This window comes from Erpetoichthys calabaricus, chromosome 5 (assembly GCF_900747795.2).
Source record: "Erpetoichthys calabaricus chromosome 5, fErpCal1.3, whole genome shotgun sequence".
NCBI lineage: Eukaryota > Metazoa > Chordata > Cladistia > Polypteriformes > Polypteridae > Erpetoichthys > Erpetoichthys calabaricus.
This window is the reverse complement of record NC_041398.2, coordinates 148,037,817-148,064,960: the sequence shown is the minus strand read 5'-3', so window position 1 is coordinate 148,064,960 and position 27,144 is coordinate 148,037,817. Positions and strand designations below refer to the sequence as shown.

At 34.4% G+C, this 27,144-nt stretch overlaps 1 protein-coding gene across 15 annotated transcripts in view; it reads left to right on the top strand.

Annotated features, from left to right (window-relative positions):
* Positions 1 to 27,144, top strand: part of LOC114651997 (teneurin-3) — an 898,351-nt gene that overhangs the window by 778,897 nt on the left and 92,310 nt on the right. For 10 of the 15 annotated variants that reach the window (XM_028802134.2, XM_051927721.1, XM_051927716.1 and 7 more), the window contains 4 exons: positions 2,288 to 2,473; positions 18,052 to 18,078; positions 19,085 to 19,105; positions 20,017 to 20,163. In XM_028802134.2, coding sequence (XP_028657967.1) covers positions 2,288 to 2,473; positions 18,052 to 18,078; positions 19,085 to 19,105; positions 20,017 to 20,163 — 381 coding nt within the window. The remainder of the gene's footprint in view (positions 1 to 2,287; positions 2,474 to 18,051; positions 18,079 to 19,084; positions 19,106 to 20,016; positions 20,164 to 27,144) is intronic. The other 5 variants (XM_051927718.1, XM_028802135.2, XM_028802137.2 and 2 more) reach the window with 1 other exon arrangement.

Sequence of the window (27,144 nt, the reverse complement as noted above, 5' to 3'; positions counted from 1 at the left end):
GTTATAATGGAACTTGTTTTCATATTACACTCAAATAAAGAAAGACAACTCATCTACTTGAATTAACAGGTGCTCCAGAGGTGGGTTCACTTCACTTGATCTGAAAGAAATTAATTATGCTTCCAAATCAACTGGACAGCACTCATATATGATAAGTAGAAATGCAGAAAAAAAATAATCCTAATAAACTGGTCTTTACTGTTAAATTTCTGATTTGTTTTTGTCTTTGATTAGTTTTAAGTAGTCCTATCCATCCACCTTGATTCATAATACTATTATTTACATCTTTTACCTTTTTATTTGCTTATGTAATTATCATTTCCTGTGTGCATCATCATCAACTTTATAGTATTGTACATGTATATATACATAGCCTTATAGTTAATGTATCTGTTCAGTGCAACAGATGTTTTACAGTTGTTCGATGCTATTATGTGGATTAGGAAGAATATATGCTTATCAAGTGTATGTATGTGTATATGCACATAATGTGTATATTTTTGTATTTATTACACAATTAGCTGTTGCACCCAGCATCATGTGGAAGAATGGTAAAATGTATGTTATGTGTGTAAAATAAATACGAAGCAAATCTGACAATTAAGACTATCCTCAGCACAGCAGAAAGACATTAATTTTGTAAGTATCCTTTACTATGTAGTGCTTCTGAGCTTATTAAGCCCTTGAGAAATTTGACTGTGAAATTAAATGTAAAATTTATAGAAATAGAATTTAGCAGGAAAGAACAATTCGTAGAACATCGTTGATAATCATCTGTATAATTCAATAATAATATTGAAATGTTATAGTGTGCAAAATGCAAAACACAGTCGAAACATACGACTGAATCGGTGAGAGACCTACACACACCCTCCTACTCCTTTTCCAGTGCTCCTGGTGGATTCCCTCAAGATGCCTGCACCCTTTCACTCCCACAGTTTTAAAAGACTCTTACTCTAGCTTTAATATTGATCATATCACAAATGATTTACTAGCTCTCTTATTATTTGCCCTAGGGAGCAGATTTTTGACACGATCAACCATTAAAGACTTGCTAAACGGCAAATGTTAAAATCTTGTTCTTTTCCAACACACTTCAGCTGTTATTGTAGTCAACTTAAATGCCTGTTGTGGTGTTCTGTTACACAATCTTTTTTTTTTTTTGTATTTAATAAATAAAAATCACATCAATATCATGTTGTGCTCTGGAGATACTGAAATTAAAAGGTTCAATGATCCAGTGAAAACTGCAACTTTTAGTACGGTTGTTTTTACTTTTTTTCTATTTATATGCACAAAATGTAAAATTTATTAGCCTGGTATTAACTGCTCTATAATGCTCTGACAGACAGAAGTTCTTTTATTTTTATATATATAGAATAAGATACAGGACAGGATAGACAGATTCTCAATAAAAAAGGGACAGTCTTTTCCAAGTAATTTTAATAAGGAACTGCCATCTAGCGGATATCTTGTCCTATTAATTTATAATTATTTCAGCTGATAATGGTAGTGTTTAATGAGGTTGTTTCAGTTTTCATTTTTTTCATGTATGTTGAAAATCTAACATTTTATTACCCTATGTTCTCACTTACTGTAGACTACTTGTAGATGGAAATTCAATTTTCTATATGTTTTGTGTTTATTTTACATCTTTTAGTTATTTGTATTTACTGTATAGTATGATGATATCATACATGGAAATGCCCAAGTAAAACAGGTTATATCAATGCCAACTAAATAACGTTGAGAATAACAAAGGTTTGAAAGTGTGAACTAACATTAGAAATTCACTTGACAAAATTGTATGAGTAGTGAGCTTGTGAAAGAGCGGAAGTGAGTTTTTGTAATGTTAAGCAATTTGCATTTACAGAGTCACATTCCAAAATTCCAGAACTCTGTTGAGTTTTATTAGCTGGTTATTATAGCTTTTTTTTTTTTATTTAGCAAAACACATCCACTGAGACTTTTTTTTAGCAGAAGGAGGTGTTACAGGTTTTTTTAATATATAAATCATTTCTTAAATTTGCACATCTAAACACCTGATGCACAACTCTCTAAATAGGACATGTAATTTTTATGATTACATGAAAGGAACAATAAAACTTTTCAAAATGTAACCAAAGTATATATTTTCATTTCTCCAGGGTTATCACTGTTAAGTGAAAGGACAACTGGCCTCTCCTACAAAATGAAATATTTGACATGACAACTTTATGACAGATTTTAACAGCTTCATGTTTCTGCTCTTTTTATTTTTATTTATGTCCCTTCCTGCTTATGTCAGAAATCTGCTCTGTGGACTGTGGGTCACATGGAATGTGTGTTGGGGGTAGCTGCCGTTGTGAAGAAGGCTGGTCTGGTCCAGCATGTGACCAGAGAGCTTGTCATCCTCGCTGCACTGAGCATGGGACTTGCATTGATGGAAAATGCGAATGTAGCCAAGGATGGAATGGTGAACACTGCACAATTGGTAGGTTTGCATCACTTTTGGATTTTACAAGTACAGTATATACCATATTTATTTAAAACTATGTCCTTTCTTTGTCCGCTCAGTGCCTGTTATTGTTGCTATGCAATATTGCTTTGATGAAGAACTGTTGGCCTTGGATTTCCTCTCAAGCTAATTTTCAATTGTAATTCGAATTCACATGAGGCTCATCATAATAAGATGTTCATAATATTTTAGACATGTGCTGTTCTGTATAAGCTACTGAATTTGCTATGATGTTGACAGAGGTTATTTAAGAAATCATTGTGCATTTTCTGCACATACATGTAAGTTTATGTATTAAATGATTATTTATCTTTGAATATAGTTGGGCTTTGGTAATTTCCTTAGAAGTTTCCTTCTGACTTCCTTCATATCTGTGTGTCTGGATTGTATCTGTAAAAAACACAGAGTGTTTTAAAGTATTTTAAAAGTGTATACTTGTACTGTATGTTTGCATTAAGTTTTGTTAACACGAGACAAGTCTGGCTGGTGTTTTAAATTAATTTTGCCTTAAACACTGATGTGCTTATTGAGCTGCATTTATTTTCCCAAATGCACATTCGACCACTGCAAATTGAAATTTGTCCTGTGGAAGATCATAATTTCATTTAACAGCAGAAGATAAAGAAAAACAACAAGGTTTGTCGTTTTCATTTGGACACACTAGTATAATGAGAAAGGAGATTGTTAGCAGACTTCAGGGTGCTATTCTTATCTTTTAATAAAGTATTTGATAGTTTAAAGATGGAGATTAAGACATAATAATTGCTAGAACATCATAGCAGGCAGCAGAAGCAGGTACTTTCCAGGTGTCTTGCATGGCTAGACAGTGGTGCAGTGGCCTCAAGCACAAGTATTGCTTACACTGGCATTTTATTTTATGTAACTGTTCTGAAATTTTATCCTAGCAAATAGATCATATGTGACCTTTTTGTGTAGTTTTTAATGAAGGGTCTAATCCTGTCTTCAGCCATTATGGCACTAATTCTTATAAGTTCTTTTAATTACAAATCTCCTTGAAATATCAGAACAAATATTATGAAAAGTAGCAGATAAATATCTGCAACAATTCATTAATTATGCCATAATGATCACTGGCACCACCTAGATTGGTTCCTGTTATGTGTGTCATGCTGCCAGAACAGACTGAGTGATCTTGCAATCCTGAATTGGATTAAGCAGGTGTAAAAATGTTCTGTTGAGTTATATAAATGTATAAATAAAGTATTGCCTAGTCTGCCTACTTTTGGGGTCTTTAGGGCTGGAGCCTATAATGTCAAGGTGGCTGCAAGGCAAGAGTCAATCTTAGACAGGGAGATAATCCTTCATCAGGCACTTACACATATCAGGCCTGAATTCTTTTGGATGAAAATTGGTGAAAAATGGATACAAGCATTGGGGAATCCTATACGAATGATGAGTGGGTTAGGATTCAAGTTTAGTTTCCTGGCATTAAAGCATCTATGTGGTAATATCTAACACACGTGACTCAGTTCTCTACACACTTTTTAATATTTATCCTTCCATTCATTTTTTAACCAAATTAATCCAAGCTGGAATTGCAGAGACATAATTATTTCCCCTGCAACTCTGTGTGCACGGCAGAAAAAAAAATTAATGTTGTGTGTTACCTCTTTGCATGAAATACTCGGTCATGCACCCACACTCACTCACATTGGGTCAACAGACGTCTTAGTGATTCCAGAGAAAAAAATCCATGTAGACATGGATGCACACTTCATACAGTCATTTGAAATCAGGGTTCTGAAGATGTGAGTTAGTAGATCTAACAACCGTGCCACTATTTGAAAAAATATTTGAAATGAACCTATAAATAATATTCCATAAACACCAAATTCATTTAACATAAAAATATTACACAGTATCTAACACAAATATATACTTGTTTAGAATTAATTTTTTTATTTTGCTTTTTAATTATTTTTGAAGGCTCATAATAGTAGCAATAACCATACATATTTAATCTGTCACCTTAAACGGTACTGAAGTACCATGTATGGTTTTAAGTCAGATGGTAATATGTCTGAATAGTGATGAGTTTTAAAGTGTGTGTTAAATATGTACATTATAACTCAATCTAAAATGAACTAAGTAAATACAGGAAGTATTTTGAAATTGTACATAGAAATAAAAGTAAGGAAAATGTTTAGGTGAAAATAATCAGTACTCAAATGTGTTTGTAAACAGGATCACTTTTAAAGGCAGATGGATTCTTGTAAGGGCATAATATCAGGTGAATCTACAGTATGTGTAAGATTTTAAACTTTTACTGATTTTGAAATTAACCATATGGTGTTTTCCATATGTTATAAAATGTAGCAGAGATTTTTAAAACATGCATTAGACAAGGTGCTGAAAATATGCCTAATGTACTGTATTTTATGCCAACTCCTGTACATTTTTCAGGCACACAGTCATGCTGTGAATCTCCCATTTTAAATCATACCGAAATTGTTCTGTTAGATAGAGATCTGGGGACAATGCAGACTATAAGTAAAAAACTGAAGTAAGTGTCATATTCATGAAACCTGAATAAGGTGAAGCCTGTTATTTGGAATGGCACTCTAACCCACTGGAATTATCTATTTGAAAAATGGTAGACTGTGGTCATAATCACGTTTACTTAGTCCGCAGCATTGCGTAGGTTACCTTTGACATTCTAAAGAATCTCAATTGGTATTAAGAGGAAAAATTTCCTATAGCATTACATTACCACCACCGGCCAATACATTTAACATAAAGCAGAATTGATCCATGAACTCATGTTGTTATGGCTATGATCTTAGCTATATGTTGCAAAAGAAATCAGTGATCATGTGGCCATTGTTTCCTTAGTTGTCTGGTCTTGGATGATGAGTGGATCCTTACATGGCTGTGCCCCATCAACTTCAAAGTCTGATGTGTGTTGTATTCAAGATATCATTTTATACACCACAGTGGTAAAGAGAGCATTCTAATATATCTGGCCAATCTGTTATCCTGGACATATTTGGTCATCCTCCTATTTTGTCAACAGCAGTGTTTTTATTGAATGTTTTTTGTTGATCAGACCACTTCGATAAACACTACAGACTGTAGTGTGTGAAAGGAGGGAAACTTTTTTTCAGTTCATGTTGCCAACCATGTATATATATGATTGGCTAATGGTAGGAGCAGGCTACATGTAATAACAAAAAGTGGTCACTGTGTTTGTGTAAAGATAGACATACAGATAGATGCTTTACATTTGCAGCATATCTCTATCGTCATGCTAAAAAGTTGGATTTCTTGAATAGATTTTTTTTTTTTAATTTTCAAAATGTCCCAACTCTAAGCTGGAATAAATAAGATGGTGAAATAGCAGACACTGATGTGCAACATTACAGGTAATATAAAGTCTCATACTATGGTGAACTATTCAGTCCTGTCTCATATGACTACAGTTATAGCAAATGTGGCTGCATAGAATGCACTATGACATATACTCCATTTGTCATATTTTGCTATTACAATATAAAACACAACTGGAAACTGTACTTTCTGATCATGACAGTCATCATAGTTATGTATTAAAACTGGAGCAATAGAAAAGAATTACCATTAAATGAAAACCGTAGCTAATTTTATTTATAGTCACACTGAACATGTTAGCAGATGCTCATAAAATCAGTCTTGCATAGGCAAGGACTCTGCAGTTGTTATTCTGAAGGATACCAAAGTATTTGTTTCATACTTAAACTGTAGCACAATTTATTTTGACCAGCTCAGTAGAACAAAAGCGAGAAGGTTTGTTGGCAGCAATCAACAACAGTATTTGAGCAGAAGCATGTCAAATTAGCCTTCGATCTCTTGTTAATGGTCATCCATTTCAGTAAAGTGCAATTCAACCGTATACCTCTATAAGTTGAACTTTACCTTTTACTCCCTTCTATTTCTAGACCACAACTATGTTATCCATCCATTTCAAGTATTCATTTTAAGTCAGGCATCTTAAACTTACCCTAGACCTTCTTTTCTATCACTCCTGGCCCATATTTCTAGTTTTGGCCGTGACCTTTTTTGCTTTTCACTTAATTTCATTTGCTTTTCATACGTGTTATTCCTAACTTCCTAAGCTATACGTCAGCCATTTATGATAAATTTTAGCTTTGATAATCTTCAGATTAGAGTGTCGTATTTGTAATAACAAAAGCTATGTCAATTGAAAGAAAATAATGTTAAAGCCAATTAGAAGAAAATAATACGTTAAAAATAGTCTTACCAATACAGTATTGTGTACCTTTTATTTGTTGAATGTCATTTTTCTCATCAGTAATGAGTATAGAAGAGGAAATGTTACCATTTTGTATACATTTAAGAGAAGTCTGTGTAATTATGCAGCTTCAGATAAAAATGGCTTTGGAAAAATATTTAATGAAGTAGTTATAGAAATTACTGCATATAAAAATCATTGCCTTAGCCAAAGAATGTTTTTTCATCCCCTTGTGACCCTGAATTGAATTTATGGATAAATATATATTCCATCTATCCATCAGATTTCTACATTCATTAATCCATCAAGAGAAGTTGGAGCCTTTTCCATTAGCATTAGGCACTATGCAGAAATCAGGCCTGAATTCAGAACTAGTGCATTGAACAACACACTCAAATACATTGCCAAACTAATTTACACAGGACCAAATTAGAGTTACCAGTCAGTCTTCCCCATAAGTCTTTGAGGTACTGGAGGAAAACCAGAGTACCAGAACAGAGAGAACACATACACTCCATATCGACAGGCTGGGGGTTTCAACCCAAACTCTTAGCACAGTAAGACAACACTGCTTAACACTCTACTGCCATTCTGTTTTCTGTTGATAAATAATGACTTCTATTTCAAATATGTAAGAAAAAAGTAATAATCCAAGTATCCATTATTGCTCCCAATAAATCAATAAAATTTTGACAAAATTTTTGAGATCCAGGGTTACAGCTTTTTAAAGTTATGAACTCATACCATCTCTCTTTTTACATTTCAGTCTTCCATTATCTCTCTGTGTGTTATATAGCTGCTCACAAGTAAGCTTTGTATTTTAGAGGCCAACACCATTCAAACCTTTGGGCCAAGACCTTCTCAGTGAGGTTTAGTTGCTTTTCTCTGGCCTTTAAAAAAAATTCTACAATCTGGATTTAACTGATGTTTTGCTATCTTGTTTTCAAATTATCTGCTAAAAGATTATAGACTTATAAATAACCAGAAAATCTTCCAATTACAGCAAGTTATTATTTACTTTGATGCATTATTTTTTTTTCTTGTTGTGCATTTGAATTACAGGTGAAGCAATACATTCTAAATAGGTATTTTAAAAATGTACAAGAAGTCCTTTATGATTAAGTGATTATTTTCCATAGAAGTCTTCTGTTTTGATAAAGAAAAATCTTTTTTCCTCTATGTGTACTACTTTAGTTTCAAGAAAGTATATGGATTTTTTTCCTGCAGGGTTAATAGAGTGTAACTTGGTAATTTTAAGTAACAGACCACCTAATGTGACTTTAATAAGCCCATATTATATATAAACAACTGCTGAGGTCCAAATAGTTTTATTTCAGTGATATAGGGCTAGTATTTTCAGTTAAAAGAAAACTCAGATTACCTAAAGTTTTTTAAATTATATTTTTCAAGTTACATAAAATATTTTTTTACTAGCGTTAGTCAATAAAGCACGCTGAGATTTTATTCTTATTTCACTTTACTGAGCGAGCTATTGATTATTTCCTATGTTTTGTTAGACTTGAAAAGAATGAGACATGTTAATGAATACATACAATAGAGAGAACAGAAAAATAGGCAAAAGTCTGACATTTCATCAGTAGACTTATGTAGTAAAGAGACCTCTCCACCCTCCCAATGGAAATATTAAATTAGAAAGACTTCCCCCTGGCAAAAATGTAGATAGTGACACAGTCTCTGATTGGATACCTGAAAATGACTTAAATCAACTCACTCTCTTGACACTGGTGAATATATTACAAAGTAAAATGTCCGGCCAGCAACCACAGCACTAGTATGAAGAATAGGCATTAAAGCAGCATTATTAAAATGCAGCCATTAAATCTCTTTAAACATTTCTCAGAATCAATTTGAATAGTGCTGGTATGCACTTTTATTATTTCTTTATTTATCATTCCCATATTTTCTTAGATGAGGGTTAGCCGCAATTGTATTTGTGTTTGCACTTTAATTTACTCTTAGCACATTCCACTAAAGCTTTTGGCACCCCTCAATTAATTTGGCCAGGTGTCAGCTTAATTAAAAGACACAAAATTTAAAAGCAACTGACAGTTCTAGGGGAAAAAATGTTGTGGACATCCACTTTTGCTTTACTTATGGTGGTGGCAAGTATAATCCATATACTGTATATGCTTTGTGTTAAAATCTTTGTGTACCGGATATATATTTTTCCAAATTCAAGTATAGCATTAGCATAACATTTCAACCCAGATCTATCAGTTATGTAATTATAAAACTACAGTAGACTATTCATCAGTGCACTGAGATGGAAGCATATATATAGCAGTCAAATTGATCATGTTTGGGTGAATTCTGAAACCTAAAGAGTATTAATAATGTGTGGCCAAATTTTTGGCTAGCATTCACATGACTGCATTGTGTATATTTTAATAGCTGTTTATCAACTATATCCCAGTAATCAGATTAGAAAAAAAAAAACATTAAAGGCTATTTCTGGCTCTGATCAGGGAAGAAGGTTAAAGATGCAAAGTTTTGGCTGTATAGCCTTCATCAGGTGTGCCTGATCAGATTACCTTAATGAAAAAGTCACTTTTGTATTTTCTCTATCACCTTTTACATTTAGAATCCTGTTAATTACCTAATTTAACTTTTCCTTTTTATTTCACTTAAAGATTTAGACAGTTTTTTTTTCTTTTAGCAGTCCTCTGAATTCATGCCATTGATACCTTCTTAACCTTAAATTGTTACTGCTGAAATGCCTGAACCATTAATAAGTTGGATCATTGAAGGGGATGGTTTTATTATTAATAGCTGGTCTTCATAAAATATATACTAGAAAACTAAAGAAACATAATCATTATATTTGTAATAAAAAATATTGTAACATTTTCATTGCCAGCTTTATTGAATAAGACTAGAGTTGCAGCTTTTAATATTATTTTTAGTGCTATGGTCGCCATATCATTTTCCTAACTCTAGTAAATAAAATTGGATCCACTTTGCAAAATGTTCACACCTTTTTAATATACTGTAAAGCTCATACTATTTTGTAAGCAAAATGTTAATGGAGGACCAGCAGAGTTGAGAGTAAGTGCAAGAGGGCAAAGCAGTTTTAGAGTATTGCTGGCTTCTAGAGTTACAGAATGGAGATGACACATATTATGGTGTGAAAGTAATTTCATGGATATTCTGCACAGTTTATACAAATATTCATCTTTCTTTTTTATTCAAATAGTGATTTTATTTAGAAATCCTGTTTATGTTTTACCACGACCCTGTTTTATGTTCCAAATTCTATTGCAATGAACATTAATGCAATTAAAATAAAGTTAGCAGCAGTCAAAGCAATACTACAGACACAAAAATTGTGACGGTTGTCAAGTATCGCATTGGCTGACATTCTTCATGAACTATGCAGATAGACTATTAAGTATGAGTGCAGTTTGCATGTTCTCCCTTTGTTAATTGATTGTATATTTTGTCCTGTGAGTCTGTATTTTTGTTTTTTTTAATATTTCTGCTGCTGTATGCATCTAAATTTCACCTTGGGATTAATAACATTTATCTAATGTATTTGAAAAGCACCTGATATCCACATATACCTTGTACAAGCATCAGCCTTTCTTAATACACTTAAATTGGTGCAACAATTTTAAGCTATACACATATTACCCGGACCCCCTGCTATACAGTAGGCGCTCTACTTACCAGACTTTAAATCTTTTCTCAGATAAGTTATCCTGAAGCAATTTATAATCTACTGAAGACAGCTTTCTTTTATTAGAGTTTCCACGAAGATGGCAACCTTTTAATAGATCTGAATAACCCATTCTCCAGTTAAGCACAAAGCAACATACACAGAGAGCAATACAACATTTCAATTACTCTTTCTCACTAAGTACAGATGTACACAAGTATCACAACAATTACAGTGCTTTTTAGGTTCTTCCAGACTTGGCCTCTTCAACTGGCCAACTCCTGGGTATACTACCGTAGTGGACCTTTGCAAAAAGTTCACCAAAGCTATAGTCTGCTTATCAAAATGTTTTATGCTAATTGGTCATTTCTTGTTAACAATAAGCCTTCTTTTTAGACGCCACATTTAAATAAGTCTTTAACGTTTAATCTTTTTGCAGGTGAGACCATCTGTTTATAGAAGTTGCCTGAAGCTTTGTCACTTACTGCACTAGACAGATTGCAGCTGCTTAATTGTTACAGTGTTGAACAATCATTGTTAAACCACAATGAGTATTTATACATATTCATAGATTGTTGTTGGTTAATACAAGTAATTGTGAGCTGAAGCAAATGCATATTCATGAATGCATCCATATTAGGCTTTCAGAAAATAAAATCTGAGTCTCTCTCAGGCACACATTTGGTAAGCTGCACTTAGGTTCATGTACACTCACTGAAAATACATTTATTAACGAGTATGGTGGGTGTATCCAGTGCATGATGTTTAAAATTGTATTCGTTTATTTACCCTCTTATATGTGTACAGAATCACTGTGGAGTTCCTTCTAGCACCAATTAATACAAAGTAAATCTAACAGTGGACAGGAGGCAGCCTATCACAGAGCACACTTACTCACACAAGACACTCTAACTCCCATAGAGATTGCTCACACACACCAATTAATAACATTTACATCATTGGGATTTCAAGTTGGTTAAAAATAAAAAAAATTGTATTGATTATCTAAATCATTCCTACAGATATATGAGAGTGACCAATTAATAACATGTATATCACTATGATTTCAAATTGATTAAAAATAAAAAAAATAGTATTTATTATCTAAAATGAAATTAAAGCTTGAATTGATACATTCTTGCTCAATTTATTATACTTTTTTTATCATGAAATGTCTATACAGGTATTTTTTTTTTAGTACTGTTTGGAGATATCAGTTTCACCACCCTGTAACTGAATTAAATAGTGGTTTCAGTAGATTAACAGAAGAATAGTTACTTCATTGCTGAGGGTAAAGAGAAAGTTATGAGTTCATCATGTTAGCAACAATTAGATTTAATACTTAATTCTTTGTAAGGCGCCCAGTAGTTGAAATATGTTTGTCATTCTAATTTTGTTGGTGCAGCTTTACTCCAATTAATTAAAGAAATGATTTCATACCATAGTATTGCTTTTTTAATAAATTGAAGTAACATTTTTCTGCTTCACAATGTACCAAACAGATTTTCCATTTTATTTTACTATTGAAAACACCCAACTATAAACCAGATTCAGATATGCCTCCTTTACAAAACACTTTGACAAAAATATTTTACTAATTTCTTTTAATTCCTTTGTGAAATATTTATCATCTCCAAGAAAAAATAAATCATGTATCAGCTTCCCTACAGGACATTGTGTTTCTCATTTGTTCTATAATTCATTGAGTGAAAAGGTTTATTTGTTTCAGCTAATGTTGTTAATCAGCCTCTGTAGTAACATTGTGAGAAGTCAAAAAAGATACAAATAAGGAAGTGTTGCATCTTATAATGCTCCTCAAGAACATACTGTTCATTCACATAGCAGCAATTCTTTAACATGAGATGTTAAAGAATCTAATCTAATCACTAGAGTGGAGGATATCCTTCATTTTTTAAATATGTTTTGCCTATCTTAAAATCTGTCCAGTTTTCAGAGTCCATGTTTCTTATATTGGTGCAACTGAGTTTCATTTTACTTAAGCAGTTAGGCAAGCTGAAGTATAAGTTAAAAGTAGCAGCAAAAAAGTTAAAAATATTGCAATTTTGTTGTTAGACTCTGCTTTATAAAGCTATTAAGTGATTTCAGAAAAAATGTGATTGTGTTTTTATTGTAATACAGTGCTCAAAAAATTGAGGGAAAATATAAATCACACATTGGATCTTGATAAGTGAAATATTCAAGTAGAAAATCTTTACTGAGTAATGCTATGTAATTCGTTGAAAACAAAATGATGTAATAACAGTCAATGGAACCAAAATCACCAACCCATTGAGGGCTGGACTCAACATCACACCAAAAATCAAAGTCAAAAACTGAAATTGCAGGTTGATCCAACTTTTGTGAATTTCATCAAGGCAACTAATGGTGTGACTCATGCTCATATGCACTCCTAACAATGTCTGGGCATGCTCCTGATGTGACAGCGGATGGTGTCTTGGGGGATCTCCTCATAGACCTAGATCAGGGCATCAGTGAGCTCCTGGACAGTCTTGTTGTGCTACTTGGTGGCATTGAATGCACCAATACATAACATCTCAGAGGTTGTCAATTCGATTCATGTCTGGGGAATGTGTGGGCCAGTCAGTGGCATCAATGCTTTCATCGTCAAGGAATTGCCTTTTACCTCTGGCCACATGAGGCTGGGCATTGTCCTGCACCAGAAGGAACTCAGGGCCTACTGCACCAGCATAACATCTGACTGTGGCTCCGATGATTTCACCCTGGTACCTAACAGCAGTCAGGGTACCGCTGCCTAGCACGTGGGGGTCTGTGCCACTATCCAGGGATATGCCTTCCCAGACCATCACTGACCCATCACTAAACCGGTCAGGTTCGATGATGTTGCAGGCTGCGTAACATTCACCATAGCATCTCCAGACTCCTTCATATCTGTCACTCTCATCTATGAAGAGACTGGTGTGCCAATGGCAGAGCTGCCAGTTTGTTTTTCTCTGGCCAAAGCCAGTCTAGCTGCACTGTGATGGGCTGTGAGCAGGTCCCACTAGATGATGTTGTGCCCTCATGCCACCCTCATGGACAGTTTCTGACAGTTTGTTCAGAAACATGCACACCAGTAGCCAGCTGGAAGTAATTTTGTAGGGCTCTAGTAGTGCTCCTCCTGTTTCTCGTTGTACAAAGGGCCTTCTATGGCCTTGTCCAGCTCTCTTCGTGTAACAGCCCATCTCCTGGTGTCTCCCCATGCTCTTGAGATGGTGCTGGGAGACACAGCAAACCTTCTTGTGATGGCATGTATGGATGGTCCATCCTGGAGGAGCTAGACTGCCTGTGTAACCTGAAATGACAATAGGTCCCGTCTAATGCTACCAGTAGTAACAAGGACACAAGCAAAACGCAAAATTAGAGACAAATCAGTCAGAGTGAGCAATTGTCTGTGGCCACCACCTGCAAAACCATTCCCTGTTTGGGGGATGTCTTGCTGTTGCCAGTTCAGTGCAACAGTTGTCACTGTCATTTGCACCAAAGCAGATGAAGTTGATTCACAATCACTTATGCTTCCTAACTGGACAGATTGATATCCCTGAAGCTTAACTGACTTGTTGTAAGACTGTGATGATTAACTGTTGCCTTAATGTTTTCAGCAGTATATATTCTGTGACATAAAAGCAAGTATTTGTACTTCATGAGGATGTACATCAAATAACTACACTGCAATAGTTGAGTTAACATCCTTAACTGATGTATGGAAGGTTGAATTAAATGTTACTGGCAACAATTCCATTTTTAAATTCACAATTGTTGAGATAGACTTTTCATTGTTTTAGACCAAATTTTGCACAAAGTGAACAGCTAGCTTTGGTTCATAACTCTCAGGCTTCAAAGGGGTTGTCTTCACATGATGTGTTCACTTACATAAAGATGACGGCAAAACCCTCTGTGTAGGTCTAACAGCCAGCCAAACACTCGGTCTAGGAATATGGCTGAAATATAATTTTTTTTAACTTTGTCAGTTCTTTCTTGTTATCACTATTTTTGATGAAGGCTATAACCCAAAAATCATAGTTTAATTGTGGTAAGCATGTTTGTTGTTTTATTTGTGCCATCTGCTGTGGTCTGTTCTTTAACACAGTTTATTTATGTCAATGAGCCAATCATATAAGTGGGTATTTAATGTGTACCAAGATTTAAAAACAAATTAGCATGTGTAGTAATAATGGACTAATTAGAAATTCTCTTCATTTGAAGGAGGTAGTCTTTCTTAAGGGTACATCGTATCCTGCCTCCTGTGGGAGCTTAGTTTGCACTTAAAATTTGCTTAATTTAGCAGATTTCAAAAGCTATCCAAAATCTTGTTATAGTTTCATTAAGTGAACCGAGTAGCTTTTTAAATGCAAGCGTATCATTTGCATACATCAGTGATATAATCAGATAGTCTATTAATGTATCTGGTATGTTTTTTGCTAATTTCTTTCATTTTTAATTCTTCCAACAAAGCTCGCCATTGTAAATTCAATTAAAAAGACTGAGATTTATTAATAGGTTTATAAGAGGTGAAGCAGTTCTCAATGATTTCTTTAATGTGATTCGTATTATATATTGAAAAGAAAGGGGAAAAAAGTATATTCATGCTCCGTTAGCGTGATTAAAACATAAAGAGTACATTTTTATGGCAGATTTACCTGCAGCTACAGAGTAATAAAACACTTGCTGTAAATGGCAATTAAGACATTCAAAATCAGTACGTGCTTCTTCACTCCTCAGAGTATTGAACTTTGGCAATGTAATGTATACTTGTTCATAGATTAATGTCATTTGTATCATTACTAGGGGAACTGACGGATTAATAATAAAGCAGTGATAGCTGCTAGGGCTGCAAGCCTAAGATTTCGATAAAAGTAATTTTGTAAACTCCCTGGCCTCCAGTGAGTTAGTATGCAATTTCAAGGGTTAAAAGGTGAGTCTGATTGTTTTCATACCATATGTTTAATATCTGATTGCATTATATATGCTTGTAAAAACATGACCTGTAATCTTCTTCTAGCGGAGTCTAGTCCATCCATTTATTTTTAATTTGTTACTATGGCAAACACCCATGCTGAAAATGACAATTTTAGGGCTTTTAATCACTGTAAAAATACAAGAAACTAAATAAATGCCATTTGTTGGTATTTCATAGGGTGAGCAATTGCAAAGAAGGAAGTGTCATTGTATTGGCATAATCATGTTCTTTTAACTCCTGTATGGTACTGTGAAAACTTGGAATGAGACAAATGTGCCTCTCTACAAGAATTAATTCATTCAGTTTTACAACTAACATGATTTCGCCTAGTCATAAACAGCAGAAGTGGTATCTTTATTGTGCGTTTAGATCTAAACAAATATAGCATCTAGGTATAGTACTTGCTAGTTATGATTTTTTTTTTTGTAAAAAGTACTATTCATAATTAAATGTGTTTGGGCTAATTCAGAGCAGTATTAGTTAAGACAAATGAGAATAACACAGTCAATGATGTTACAGGGTCAAGAGAATGTTTTTTTTTTTTTCATTTTTACATTACTATGAGAAATGCTCAACTCATTTTTTGAAAGTGCTTTATGCTGTAAATATAAGTTTATTATTTGGTTTACTCTGTAATATTAAGAAAAGCTGCTAAAAGAAAGCACTGTGACATACTGTACTTATTGATTATATCTGCTGCATACTACAGGATTTTTTGCAAAGAGATGATCATATTTGTTTTTTGTTTTTATTTTAATTTGTTTATTCTTATTCAATATCCTTCTGGACTTTATGAAATGTAACTCTATCAAAACAGTTTAAGCATTTGCCTTCTAAAATTGAAATGCATTCAAGTCAACTGAAATCGAGACTCTTATCACTGCTGATTGTTTGGTTCAGTTATTTTGTGCATCTTAGAGTGTCCATACTACTTTACCATAGGTAGTTTTGATTCAACTGCATGTTGGTAGATATTAATTCCTATACGCTCAAATTTAGAAAATTTTAGAAAATAACGACAGGCTAAATTGAAATGTTAGCTTCATCACCTGCAAAATGTGTGTGGCTATCATGTTTGTGATTTATCTGTTTCATATATGTGTTAGGATGGTAACAAATCAGCTTATCGCTAGATAATGGAGTGTAGCTATAATGAAAACATCTTTTCTTACTATCCTAAATTTTAGGCAAATAATAACACTTGCTGTCCCTACATCTCTGCTGCTTGTCTGTTAAGAGTGACACTAGTAGCATGTATTCAAAGTATTCAACCGATAGTGGGGGTGGAACAGACCTAAAAGTGCCTCTCTTCAACTAGACAATTTTGGCTTAGGTGGAAGATAGTATTTGAAACTGCATTTTGCAAGACAATGTGAAAGTGTATTTCCATAAACAGCTAATTGCAAAATAGCAAGGTCTGTGTGATTCATTTGAGAGATATGGTGGTATTAATAATAATCTGTTATCACTGTGCTGATCCTTTGGTTTTCTATAGTGAACAGCAGTCTTAACTGTTCGTATATGTTTCAATTTTTACAAAATTATTTGTTAAAAATAGAACTGCAGTTGCAAACAAATAATTTTAATATGTTGAAATAAATTTAATTTACATGTACATTTGAAATAAGATTCCCCTATTGCAATTTCTGTTAGTATTTCAGAATTTCTGTTTCATTATTTTTACAAAAGAAAATACAATTGCATGTTTCATAGGAAAGAGTTTGAACTGTTTTTAAAGGTTATTTTACCAGTTTCCAATGACCAATCAAGGTCATAGTGTCATCACCTGGGCTCAGTATGTATAGTATGTAAGCAGAAACTGAGATGACAAAAGAGAGGACATGAAGCACAAAGACTCAATGCAAGCAATGTGAGGGACTCTAATAGTGAGATGTCAGCAAAAAACTTCCAAAAGAAAGCTAGCATCAGAAGCACCTTAATGGAGTGATAGAGACACTATTCTATTTGTATATGTCCATACACATGTGTGTCATTATTTGTCTCTGGTGAATAGGTACTTGTTACATCATGGAAACAAACTTGATAATGTGATTGGAAGAAATAGCTAGAGGCTCTGGAAGGTTCCACAGTTCACCTTTGGCTGCTTGAAGTAACCTAAAATTTGATTCATATGCTATGCCTCAGTGCAATTTCTAGTAATGGTAAGAAGGAGCAGATACAGACTTATGAAACTAGAGTTGAAACACTCACTTGGGTGAAAGCTTATTACTGTCAAGGATGTCTGGCCATAGTGTGAGGGTGGAAGTCAGATGCAAAAGTATTTTAACTGTGTTTTTGTGGGTATATAAACAAAATATACCAGTAACTCTCCAAGAAATCTTATTTAAATTGGCCTTTATATTTAACATATGCATATTCCATGATTACTTCTTCTTTCATTACAAAAAAAAAAAGAAAATGGAAAACAACTTTTATTATTATGCTGGACAATATACTACTTTCCCTTTGACTTCATCATAATTAACAACTAAAACTGTAGTACAAAAAAGCAGAATTTGTGCTTTTTCCTCTATTTCAGTTATTCTGTCATTTCTTAGTTCCCTTTCAACTAAATACTGCTGTATTAAATGTGTAAGTATTGTTGTTCTCAAATGTGTGTCTGTTCTTCTTTTTCCTTTCCATTTCTCAAGCTCACTATTTGGACAAAATAGTCAAAGGTATTGTATGCTCTGTCTTACCTGTACTGTGCTTGTACTGTATGAGCTGTGACACACACCTGGTTTCCATCTAAGTTTTGTTTTTTTATTAGTATTAGTATTAGTTTTAGTTCTCATCATTTCCTTTGAAAAAAACTGACATGTAATAAAATTGCACTTACATGGATATTTTAAGTGTGCAAGAAAATAAGTTTCAGAATTAACTTGATAAAAATCATCATTGTTATCTCCTGAATGTTGTGGTCCACATTGCAGCAGAAATCCTTGGGGTTTAAATTTATAAGCTCATAAGCATTCTTTGTGGAAAGCAGATGTTTCTGATATAAAAGGGAAGAGTTTTTTTTTCTTTCTGCAACCTAGACAATAGAGTTAAACAAATTATCACACATGAGACATTGCATTGAGGCACTCTATTCTCCAAGCATAGCTTCATTTCATGTATAATAATTTGAAATTGTTCTTTAAACACATTTTCTAGCCTACTATTTCATTATGTTTGAATGAATGAATGCTCATTACTCTGCCTTTGAAACATAGGAACAGGCAAGCAATGAAAACTTAAAGTTTGTGTGTATATATAATACAAAGTGTATGTGTATACGTGTTTCAAGTTAGTTACTGTAAATGTATGGCTGCCTAATTGAAAACAAGAGTAAAGGTTGGATTTTTAGCCTGTTTGTTTTAGGTTTGTTATTTCATAATTACAAATGTGTATTTGTATTTGCCAAACACGCTACAGTAAATGAATACTGAAAATTATTTTACTGTCAGTCTGCATCCTTCAGTTTAGAAACCTTCCGAGGCACTTTTTCCACTATCCTGCAGTAGTGATTTGTTCATTTATTTTTATTTCTAACTGCTTGTTTTTATTGTCTTTAAATTTACAATTATCACTTTTGCTTTTTTTGTTTATTTGTCAATATAAGCATCATTTACAGAAATACAATTCTGGATAAACCACAATTTTAATTATCTCTCCCAAATTTTCCCTCCTTGCCCATAATAGCAGACAAGATAGGATATAAAGGTAATGGCACAATAGCCCTAGGGAGATTGTCACAAGCAATCACTCTCCGCTGTCTGTCTTGAAGCACGGCGTTAACGTGTTTTTTGTTCAGTCTATCAATGTTTTATTGTGGTCCTTCTGGTATTTCATTCTTGTTCGTCCTAACGAGTCAAACACACACAGCTATTACGTTTTGTTGGAAATCCTGTCGGTCCTATTTCATGCATTTGCAGCCTGAATCCTGATGTCTGTTAGAATAGATGCTGAGCTGCTTTAGTTATTTCCTGGGCTTCGCTTATTTTGTGAAAAGGAATGTAATTTCAGCATAAAGTATAGCTGTCACCAAAGCACCCTATACTTTGTGCATTTATTCTGAATGTGCTGTAACTTCACATGGATGCTCTTTAAACTTGAGGCCAGACGAAATTAAATGTTGCTTTTTTGGGGGGCCTGATCCCTGCAAGTCTTCTGTCACACATAAATGACATTGTTAAAAAAATATATGTTTAAAAAAAAAAAGAGGACTGGATAGCTGTCCAAATTCCTTCAGCTTCATTGCAGTTTTGAATTACCATTTTCCACTTTACTAGATGAAAATCCAAGCAGCATGAGCAACTGTTTAATTTGTACTTTTTTCAAAATTGTGGATTTGCCATTTGTTATTGGCATAATGAAGGTCATTTAAAGATTCTGCTTAGTCGAAGAGTTTGGACAATATCAAATTATGATGGTGGAACTTAACTTTCATATGAAACTACAGCACTTGCATTTACCAAGGCCTGTCCCTATATCAGTGTCAGTATATGTTCACCAAACATGGTTATTCCTGTTTATTTTATTTCTTTGATTACTGTCTCCTTGGTTTTTGTTTTGCTGTTGTCTGCTTTTCTAAAGCATGCGCCATTTGCACGCTGTTTCTTTTTTGTTCATAGAGGGATGTCCTGGATTATGCAATAGTAATGGTCGATGCACCTTGGACCAGAATGGATGGCATTGTGTCTGCCAGCCGGGTTGGAGAGGTGCTGGGTGCGATGTTGCCATGGAAACTCTGTGCACTGACAGCAAGGACAATGAAGGAGGTAAGCACTCAGAGCTACTTGGAATTTCAGTTATGTATCTCCTGAAGTTCTTATTTTAGTGGGATATTTAAATGAAAAACATTGGTTCTGTGGTGAAATTTGGTGCCTTGAATAGCATGTTCTCTCATTGTATGGCGTGGGTTACAGATTTAACAGGACCAGGTCACCCTGTCAGGTTTAAATATCTGTTAAGTCTAGCCCAGAGGCAAAATGTGCCATCCACTGAGCCATCACACCTGATGGAAGTATTCATTTCCCTGGAGCTGATACAGTGTAAAGTTTATTAAATATTAATAAGGTGAACATTGGAAGAAATACTTCTCTGTCTTTGGATTCCATATAAATGACAGCTTTGATTTCCAGTTTGCCTTTAAATAGACCTAGAGTACAATCCATGAGAATATTTAACATGACATATTGGGCTTATTCAGCAAACTGTTCTAGCATGGTAAGACTTTTCTCTGAAGTGCTTTCATTTCATATGCTAATAATTCATGCCTGGACTAGAAATGGACTACCATGAGGCTAAATATTTATTTTGGAAAGTGAGGTTCTGTATTTGTTTATCATAGGTTACTTTTGTTGTGAAATTATGTCAAATGGAAGAATATTGATATATGTAGTACAAAAACAAGCAAAAGAGAAAACAATAAAAGAATAAAAATCTTTTTTTTCTCTTCCAAATTATGGGTAGCTGCTTTCATAACAATCCGTCACTTGCTTGGGCAAGTCAATGGTGAACTCCATGAAAAAATAACAAACACCCCTGCCCTGCATCTTGAATGGTGAAAATGAGATTCTAGCTCTGATTGATGTTAGCAGAGAGGCTTGTAAAAAAGCATTTCCAGCTGATTAGTTCAGGGGGTGTCAATCTCATGCAGTTTTATGACCCACAGACTACACACCAGATGTATGTTTGCTTTTTATAAACTAACAAAGATGAATGACTGAATTTGAGTGCAGCTCAACTGGATATTACCTGTGGGAGCACAAAAACCTTCCACAAAACTTTAACTGTACGCCTGCCAGTTTCACTAATGCTAGAGATTCCAAGCATTAATTATGAAGATAAAAATAAATTATACAGAATATGTATTTAAATGCAGTAGAATGGAAAAGTACAACATGTATAACAATTACTCAGAGAACAGAACAAACTTCTAAAGTTCTATGATTTTAAACAGTAAAATTAAATACATAATCTGTGCATAGGTGCTTCATTGATTGTCAGTTGGATTCTAAATTAGTTGTCAGTGAGAATCTCTGGTGAACTTAGATGTGGATTATTAAACCCTGTTTTCATAATTACGTGAATTAATTGAAAAATGTACACCTCAATAAAGAGGCAGTCACACTGCACTTTTGTGAAAGAGAATGAAGCACAAATTGCAGATGGGAGAATCATGAGGCTTGGGCTGGTATGTAGTAAACACACAATAAGAGCTACAAGAATTTGTACAAAGGCTTGTTTGTGATTAAAGGAGACTAAAGGAATGGAACTGAATCAAACAACATGTATAATTAAATCAAAGAAACTGCCTGAAGAAAACCGATAACTCCATTAACTTGCTCAAAATGACGAAGGAAGGAAGGAGGTTTTGAGTATGCCAGGTTAAGTGCAAGGTGTTTTTGAATCTGTGGAGAAACTTTGGAAAAGCTGTTGCAAATAAGCCAGTTGAAATTTTCACTTTCTTAATGACATTGAGCAAAATATTATGAAGCATAGCTCAAGAAAATGAAGCCAGGGAGTATGTTTGATCATTAAAAATAAGAGTTTGTACTATTGTAGATATGGCTAACACAGGGTAAAACGAATGAGTAGTAGAACTGAGAAAATGCAGGCCTCTGTTAATTTTTTGTAGAAACTGATTTATAGTACTTTGAACACAATTGATTCTCATGTTTTGGAGAGAAATCCTGTTCAAGAAACAACTCTAAAAAGACACGATGACATGGAATGATATTGTGTAGTCATAGATAGCAATTGTAAAAGGCATGTTCATTTGTGCTAGGGAAAACACTGAAAAACAGAGAAATACTGTTGAATGTGGTCCAGCCTTTAGGCTGAGAATGGTTATAGGAAAGCCTGGGGAATACAATGAACAGAATTTGCCCCAAATTATTAACTTAAATGGACAGTTCCGCATTTCTTTTTTTTTGTCTTTATAATCCTCCTCAGAGACTTAAAAGCTTTAGTCTTCTAAAGGGCATCATTCCTGCTGCCTTGTAATATATGTTTAGATTTATTAACTGTTCAGAATATACAGTAGATGTGGTGAGTCTTGCTGTAATGCTGATGCATGACTAATATGTCTCACGTGACCCTTTTTAATTGACAAAATTCAGAGTAGGGTTTGAAAAGACTATCTATAGCAGTATAAGGTTACTGCAGGTTAAAGATTTCAAGTCTAAATTTATTCTGGCCAAACTTTAGGTTAACAAAGACATCATGTGAAAAATGCAAGGTGGCACATTTTAATGATCTTCAAAATCCCTTTGGAGAGTGTTGTGTCTGCAAATTATTTTCTAAGCCATTTTGCTCAGACTATTAGAAAGTGTCATCTGCAAAGTGTTGTCTTATTGTATACATTTATTTACTTTTAGACTGTTGGCTAAAATTGACACCTAATGTTAGAAGTACAATTCCATTATGTCAGAATGTGTTAATACTTTTTCATACGAGGTTTACTGTTTATTTGCATTTGAACCGTTATGTTTATGACATTATCATCAGTGTCATTTCTTAACATTATTTTTTTCTGGTGCCAACAATTTGTGTTTTTCTTTGCATCGACAAAACCGTTTGGTATCTGGTTGCTATGATACTACTGTGACAGCGCGTGTCAACTCCACTCTACCAGGTGCTTCCAGGGAGCCTCTTGAACCTGCTACGACCAATAACGTACCCGAGGAATGAGCCTTGCAGATGAGAACACAGTACACAAAGCAAGGGGCAGATGCATAAAGGTGCCAAGTGCTTTTATTAAACCACCAAAAACCAAAAGTATTCAAAAGTGCAGTGCAGATCTGTTCCATAATAAATAAATAATCCAATAAAACAAAGTGATAGTGGAAATTAAAACAATCCATTAAATACATTAATAAAAGCAACGTTAAAATTACTTGGCTGGAAGCTATCCATAAAAACATGAGCCCATGTGCCAGCTCTTCTTTATATGCTTCCATGGGCGTCGCGTCTCAATTATGCACCGCACGTCTCATCTCAGTTTCCTCACCAACCTCCTGCAGTTGCGCGAGCTCACACACCCATGAAGATCAAGCCAGCCAAATAATCAATCATTTAATTAATGAATTGGCCCCAAATTGTTAAGCCGTAGACTTGCTATACCACAACTACATAGCTGATATGCACGTGAGGCGTATGCCATCTGGCCTATAACATCATGGCAGCAATGCTACCATGATGGCTGTGTGTTTAATGTAGTGTCCGAGCTGCATTGTAAAGAAAATGGCATACTGAAAAATATAGCATTTTTTAAGTTTGGATTTCCTGGTTTGGAAACTAGTTAGGTGTATGATTTTGAGTTTGGCAGTCTTTCAGTTATGACATACTACCTCCTGACTTCTGTGGTTACCAACTTTGACTTCATTTATAAAAAATCCATCAATCTGGAATTTTCTTTTTTGCTCCCGATATACTTGACACATCTTCCATGGTACCCAAGGTCACATTTTAAAATAAATAAGAGTGGTCAAAGATGTGCTTGACAAAACATCGGCCATTGAGTTAGTGGTGAGATATGGACCAATATTATTGTAGGTTTCGAGTTAGCTCTCATACACACAAGGCTACACTGTCTACACTTTAATTTGTTAACACACAATGAAATTCTGAAATTATTATAAAGTGATTGATAGTTCACTTTCGCTTTTGTCTCTATACTGTATATTCTTCAATTATTGAAGCACTGCTGCATTCAGGGTTTTACCTTTTAGTTTTTCTATGTAATTATTTAAACTTCTGTTTCCATCTCTTTACAATAAAGTCTGTTATTATCTGTACATTTTCTCCACAAAGATCTTATATTATTCTTTTACAGTGCAAAACACTGGTAATAAGCTAAAAATTAAAATCAGCATGCTCCTCAAACAGAAATTCTTTTTTCCATAGATTCAACAATGTTCATTCACATATAAATATATTCTCATTACAGTATTTTCAGTGATTTTATTTAAGTTGGATAAAGGTAACCTTGCATACATTTAATCTTTTTCTTTTGCTAGTGTTTTAATTATATTATGCCTATTCAAGCTTTTTATTATGCAAATTCAGAAACTAGTTTGAGAGAATAAAAGTATTTCTCCATTAGGGCAATTAATTTATTTGTTAGATACTGAACTGTATGGAGGGATTACTGAATATAGCTTTTAAACTGAGTTTCGCTTTTAAAAAATTAATGAACACTTGTAGCCATATTAGTAGCAAATATAATGTGGCGCTTTTAAGTTGAACCATATTCCTTAAACTCCAGGAACTGATGCTTGCAAGACGCCTCATTCACTATTTGAAATCAACACTATTTTTTTCATAAATGAAACTCTCTTATAATAGAGAAACCTCAAAAAGCATGTCATCTTTACTGCAGTGATGCACATTTATTTATCTTTGCTTGAGGTGAGGTAAAAGAAAATAAACTGTTTTTTTTTGTTGTCTTTGTCTCATTTGAAAGATTTTAGTAAGACATCAGTAGTCATCACTCAGTATAGCTTAATGTTTTGATAATGCACATTGTTTTTAAAGCCACATCATGCTATTGTCAGTTTAGCTGGTTGCACCTACAATTCTTTTTTCCTTCATCTACATAATCCTGGGCATCCTTTGGGGAGACTAATTCTGTTTATTTCACCTGACACCACTTCCAACCACATCTTCTTTGGCTTCCACCTTGGCCTCATCCCCTCCGCCTCCATCCTGTTGCGCTTCTTTACCCAGTCATCCTCTGGATCCTTTTGTTCCACGTGCCAAAACCACTCATTCTCCTCAGCACAACTTTCATCGTTTCCATCCCAAGTCTTTCTCTTATCTCTGTATTCATCTACATCCTAAACAGTTAAACTCTTCACATCTACGGTATCTCATTATTCTGTTTTTTTAAGCTTTGTTTCATGTTCCACTTTCATTGACAGTGTGAGGTAGGATATTCACTCGACTCAGGACCCCCACTTAGAATACCGACTTAGGCTGCCCCGTTTGCGTCAGTGTGTTGATTAAGCACACAGATGTATAAGAAAGGCTTGCTTTTCACCGTCACAGAGGGAATGAAGACCAGTAGGCACGTAATCTTCAGTCTTCTTAAATGGTCTTGCTATGTTCAAATAACAAGTTCAACAGTGTAATAATTGTCATCTAGCCATTTTATCCTTTCAGATATATCTAAAAACCTGCAACAGTTGTAACTTAGCCATGAACAAACATAAAATTTTTATTGTGTTGTCTAATATACATTGAATTGTAAAAACTGAACTTAACTCTGCCATAATGTACTGCACCAGCTAATTTTCTAAACACCCATATGCACGCTGCATATGCTTTCGCTTTATGCAAATTTGAATGGCCCTGCCTTTCTTACAGACAATGTCTTATAACCACAAAGCATTCTACTCCTCACAATTTTAATAACCTTTTCTATTTAGTGGCACCCTTTCAGGGGCCTTCTGCAGATCTACAAATGCTTAACACAGTTTCTTTCCCTTCACCAAATGCATTTTCTGCATTTGCTACATAACAGATATTCTCTGTTATTTCCTTCCCAGGGATTGTTTCACTAAAGACTTTGTTCCTTTCTCTGCCACTCTCTCATCCCCCTTTTGTAATCTTACTCTAAAAGTTTGATTTCTCAAAATGACCAACGCTACAAGGGATCAATCTTTTTTTGCATACTGGAATGAGCACACTTCATTTTCAGTCATCAAGAATGTCTTACACAAAATTATATTGTACAGGTCTGTCAGTCATTCAACTCAATAGCCTTCAGGTGCTTTCAAAATTCCATCACTACTCCAGCTGAGCCTGGTGCTTTACCTGTCTTCATCTGTTTCAGGGCTTTTGCAAAAACTTAACAGCATGGTTCTGTTTTCTTAAACAAGTTATCACTATCCCTGTCTTTCTACTTACTCAGCAACTTCTGTAAATATTTCTGTCAGGTATCCTTAATCCCATTAACATCAATCATGATGCCCTTAAGAATTACAATATCCTGTCTATGTGCACACAAGTATTACTGTGTTTGCAAACTGTTATAACTGTTATGTTTTGCCTAGCAACAGTTAAAAAAAGCAGATAAATTAGCTATATCAAATGTGTCATTGTTAATTTAGAAGGTGCTCTTTTAGTAACTTATATAAACTAGGGGACTTTGCCCCCTGCTCGCTTTACTTGCCCACCCCCTCAACCCACAATTCCCCCCCACCAAAGGGGGTGCTCAAAGCGGCAGTCATTTTGCACTTAGCTCCTGTTGTGATGGGGGGGGGGGGTTTGCTGAACGCACACTAAGGAAATGTGGTTGGAACAGCTGCTGGCTTGCTGCTGCTGCCGAGCTGCATATTCTGCTTGATGCGCTGCGCGTCAGTTATTTAAACGCCTGTACAGCAGTTGTCCTTTTCTCTCACTGCCTTGTCTCAGTGTTAAAGTGTCTCTCACAGGATGTCAAAGTGTCTTCCGTGAAGATCACGACTCGACCCAAGATTTTTTTATTATAATAGAGAGATTAGATTTTTTTTTGCTGATTATTTCAGATTGGTGTCTATAATTGGGAAAACAAGAACTAATATAACACCATTTGTACAAGCTTACTAAATAACATGGCTTCTTCAGCCACAGTTCCTGCAGTTCCTTGCAATTCCCATTTGTTATTATTACACAATATCTTGATTCTTGTTTTTTTAGGCTAACAGTTCTTCATTTAAATTCAACTGGTTAACATAAGGCAAACAAATGCCCCCTAAATTATAATCAACATA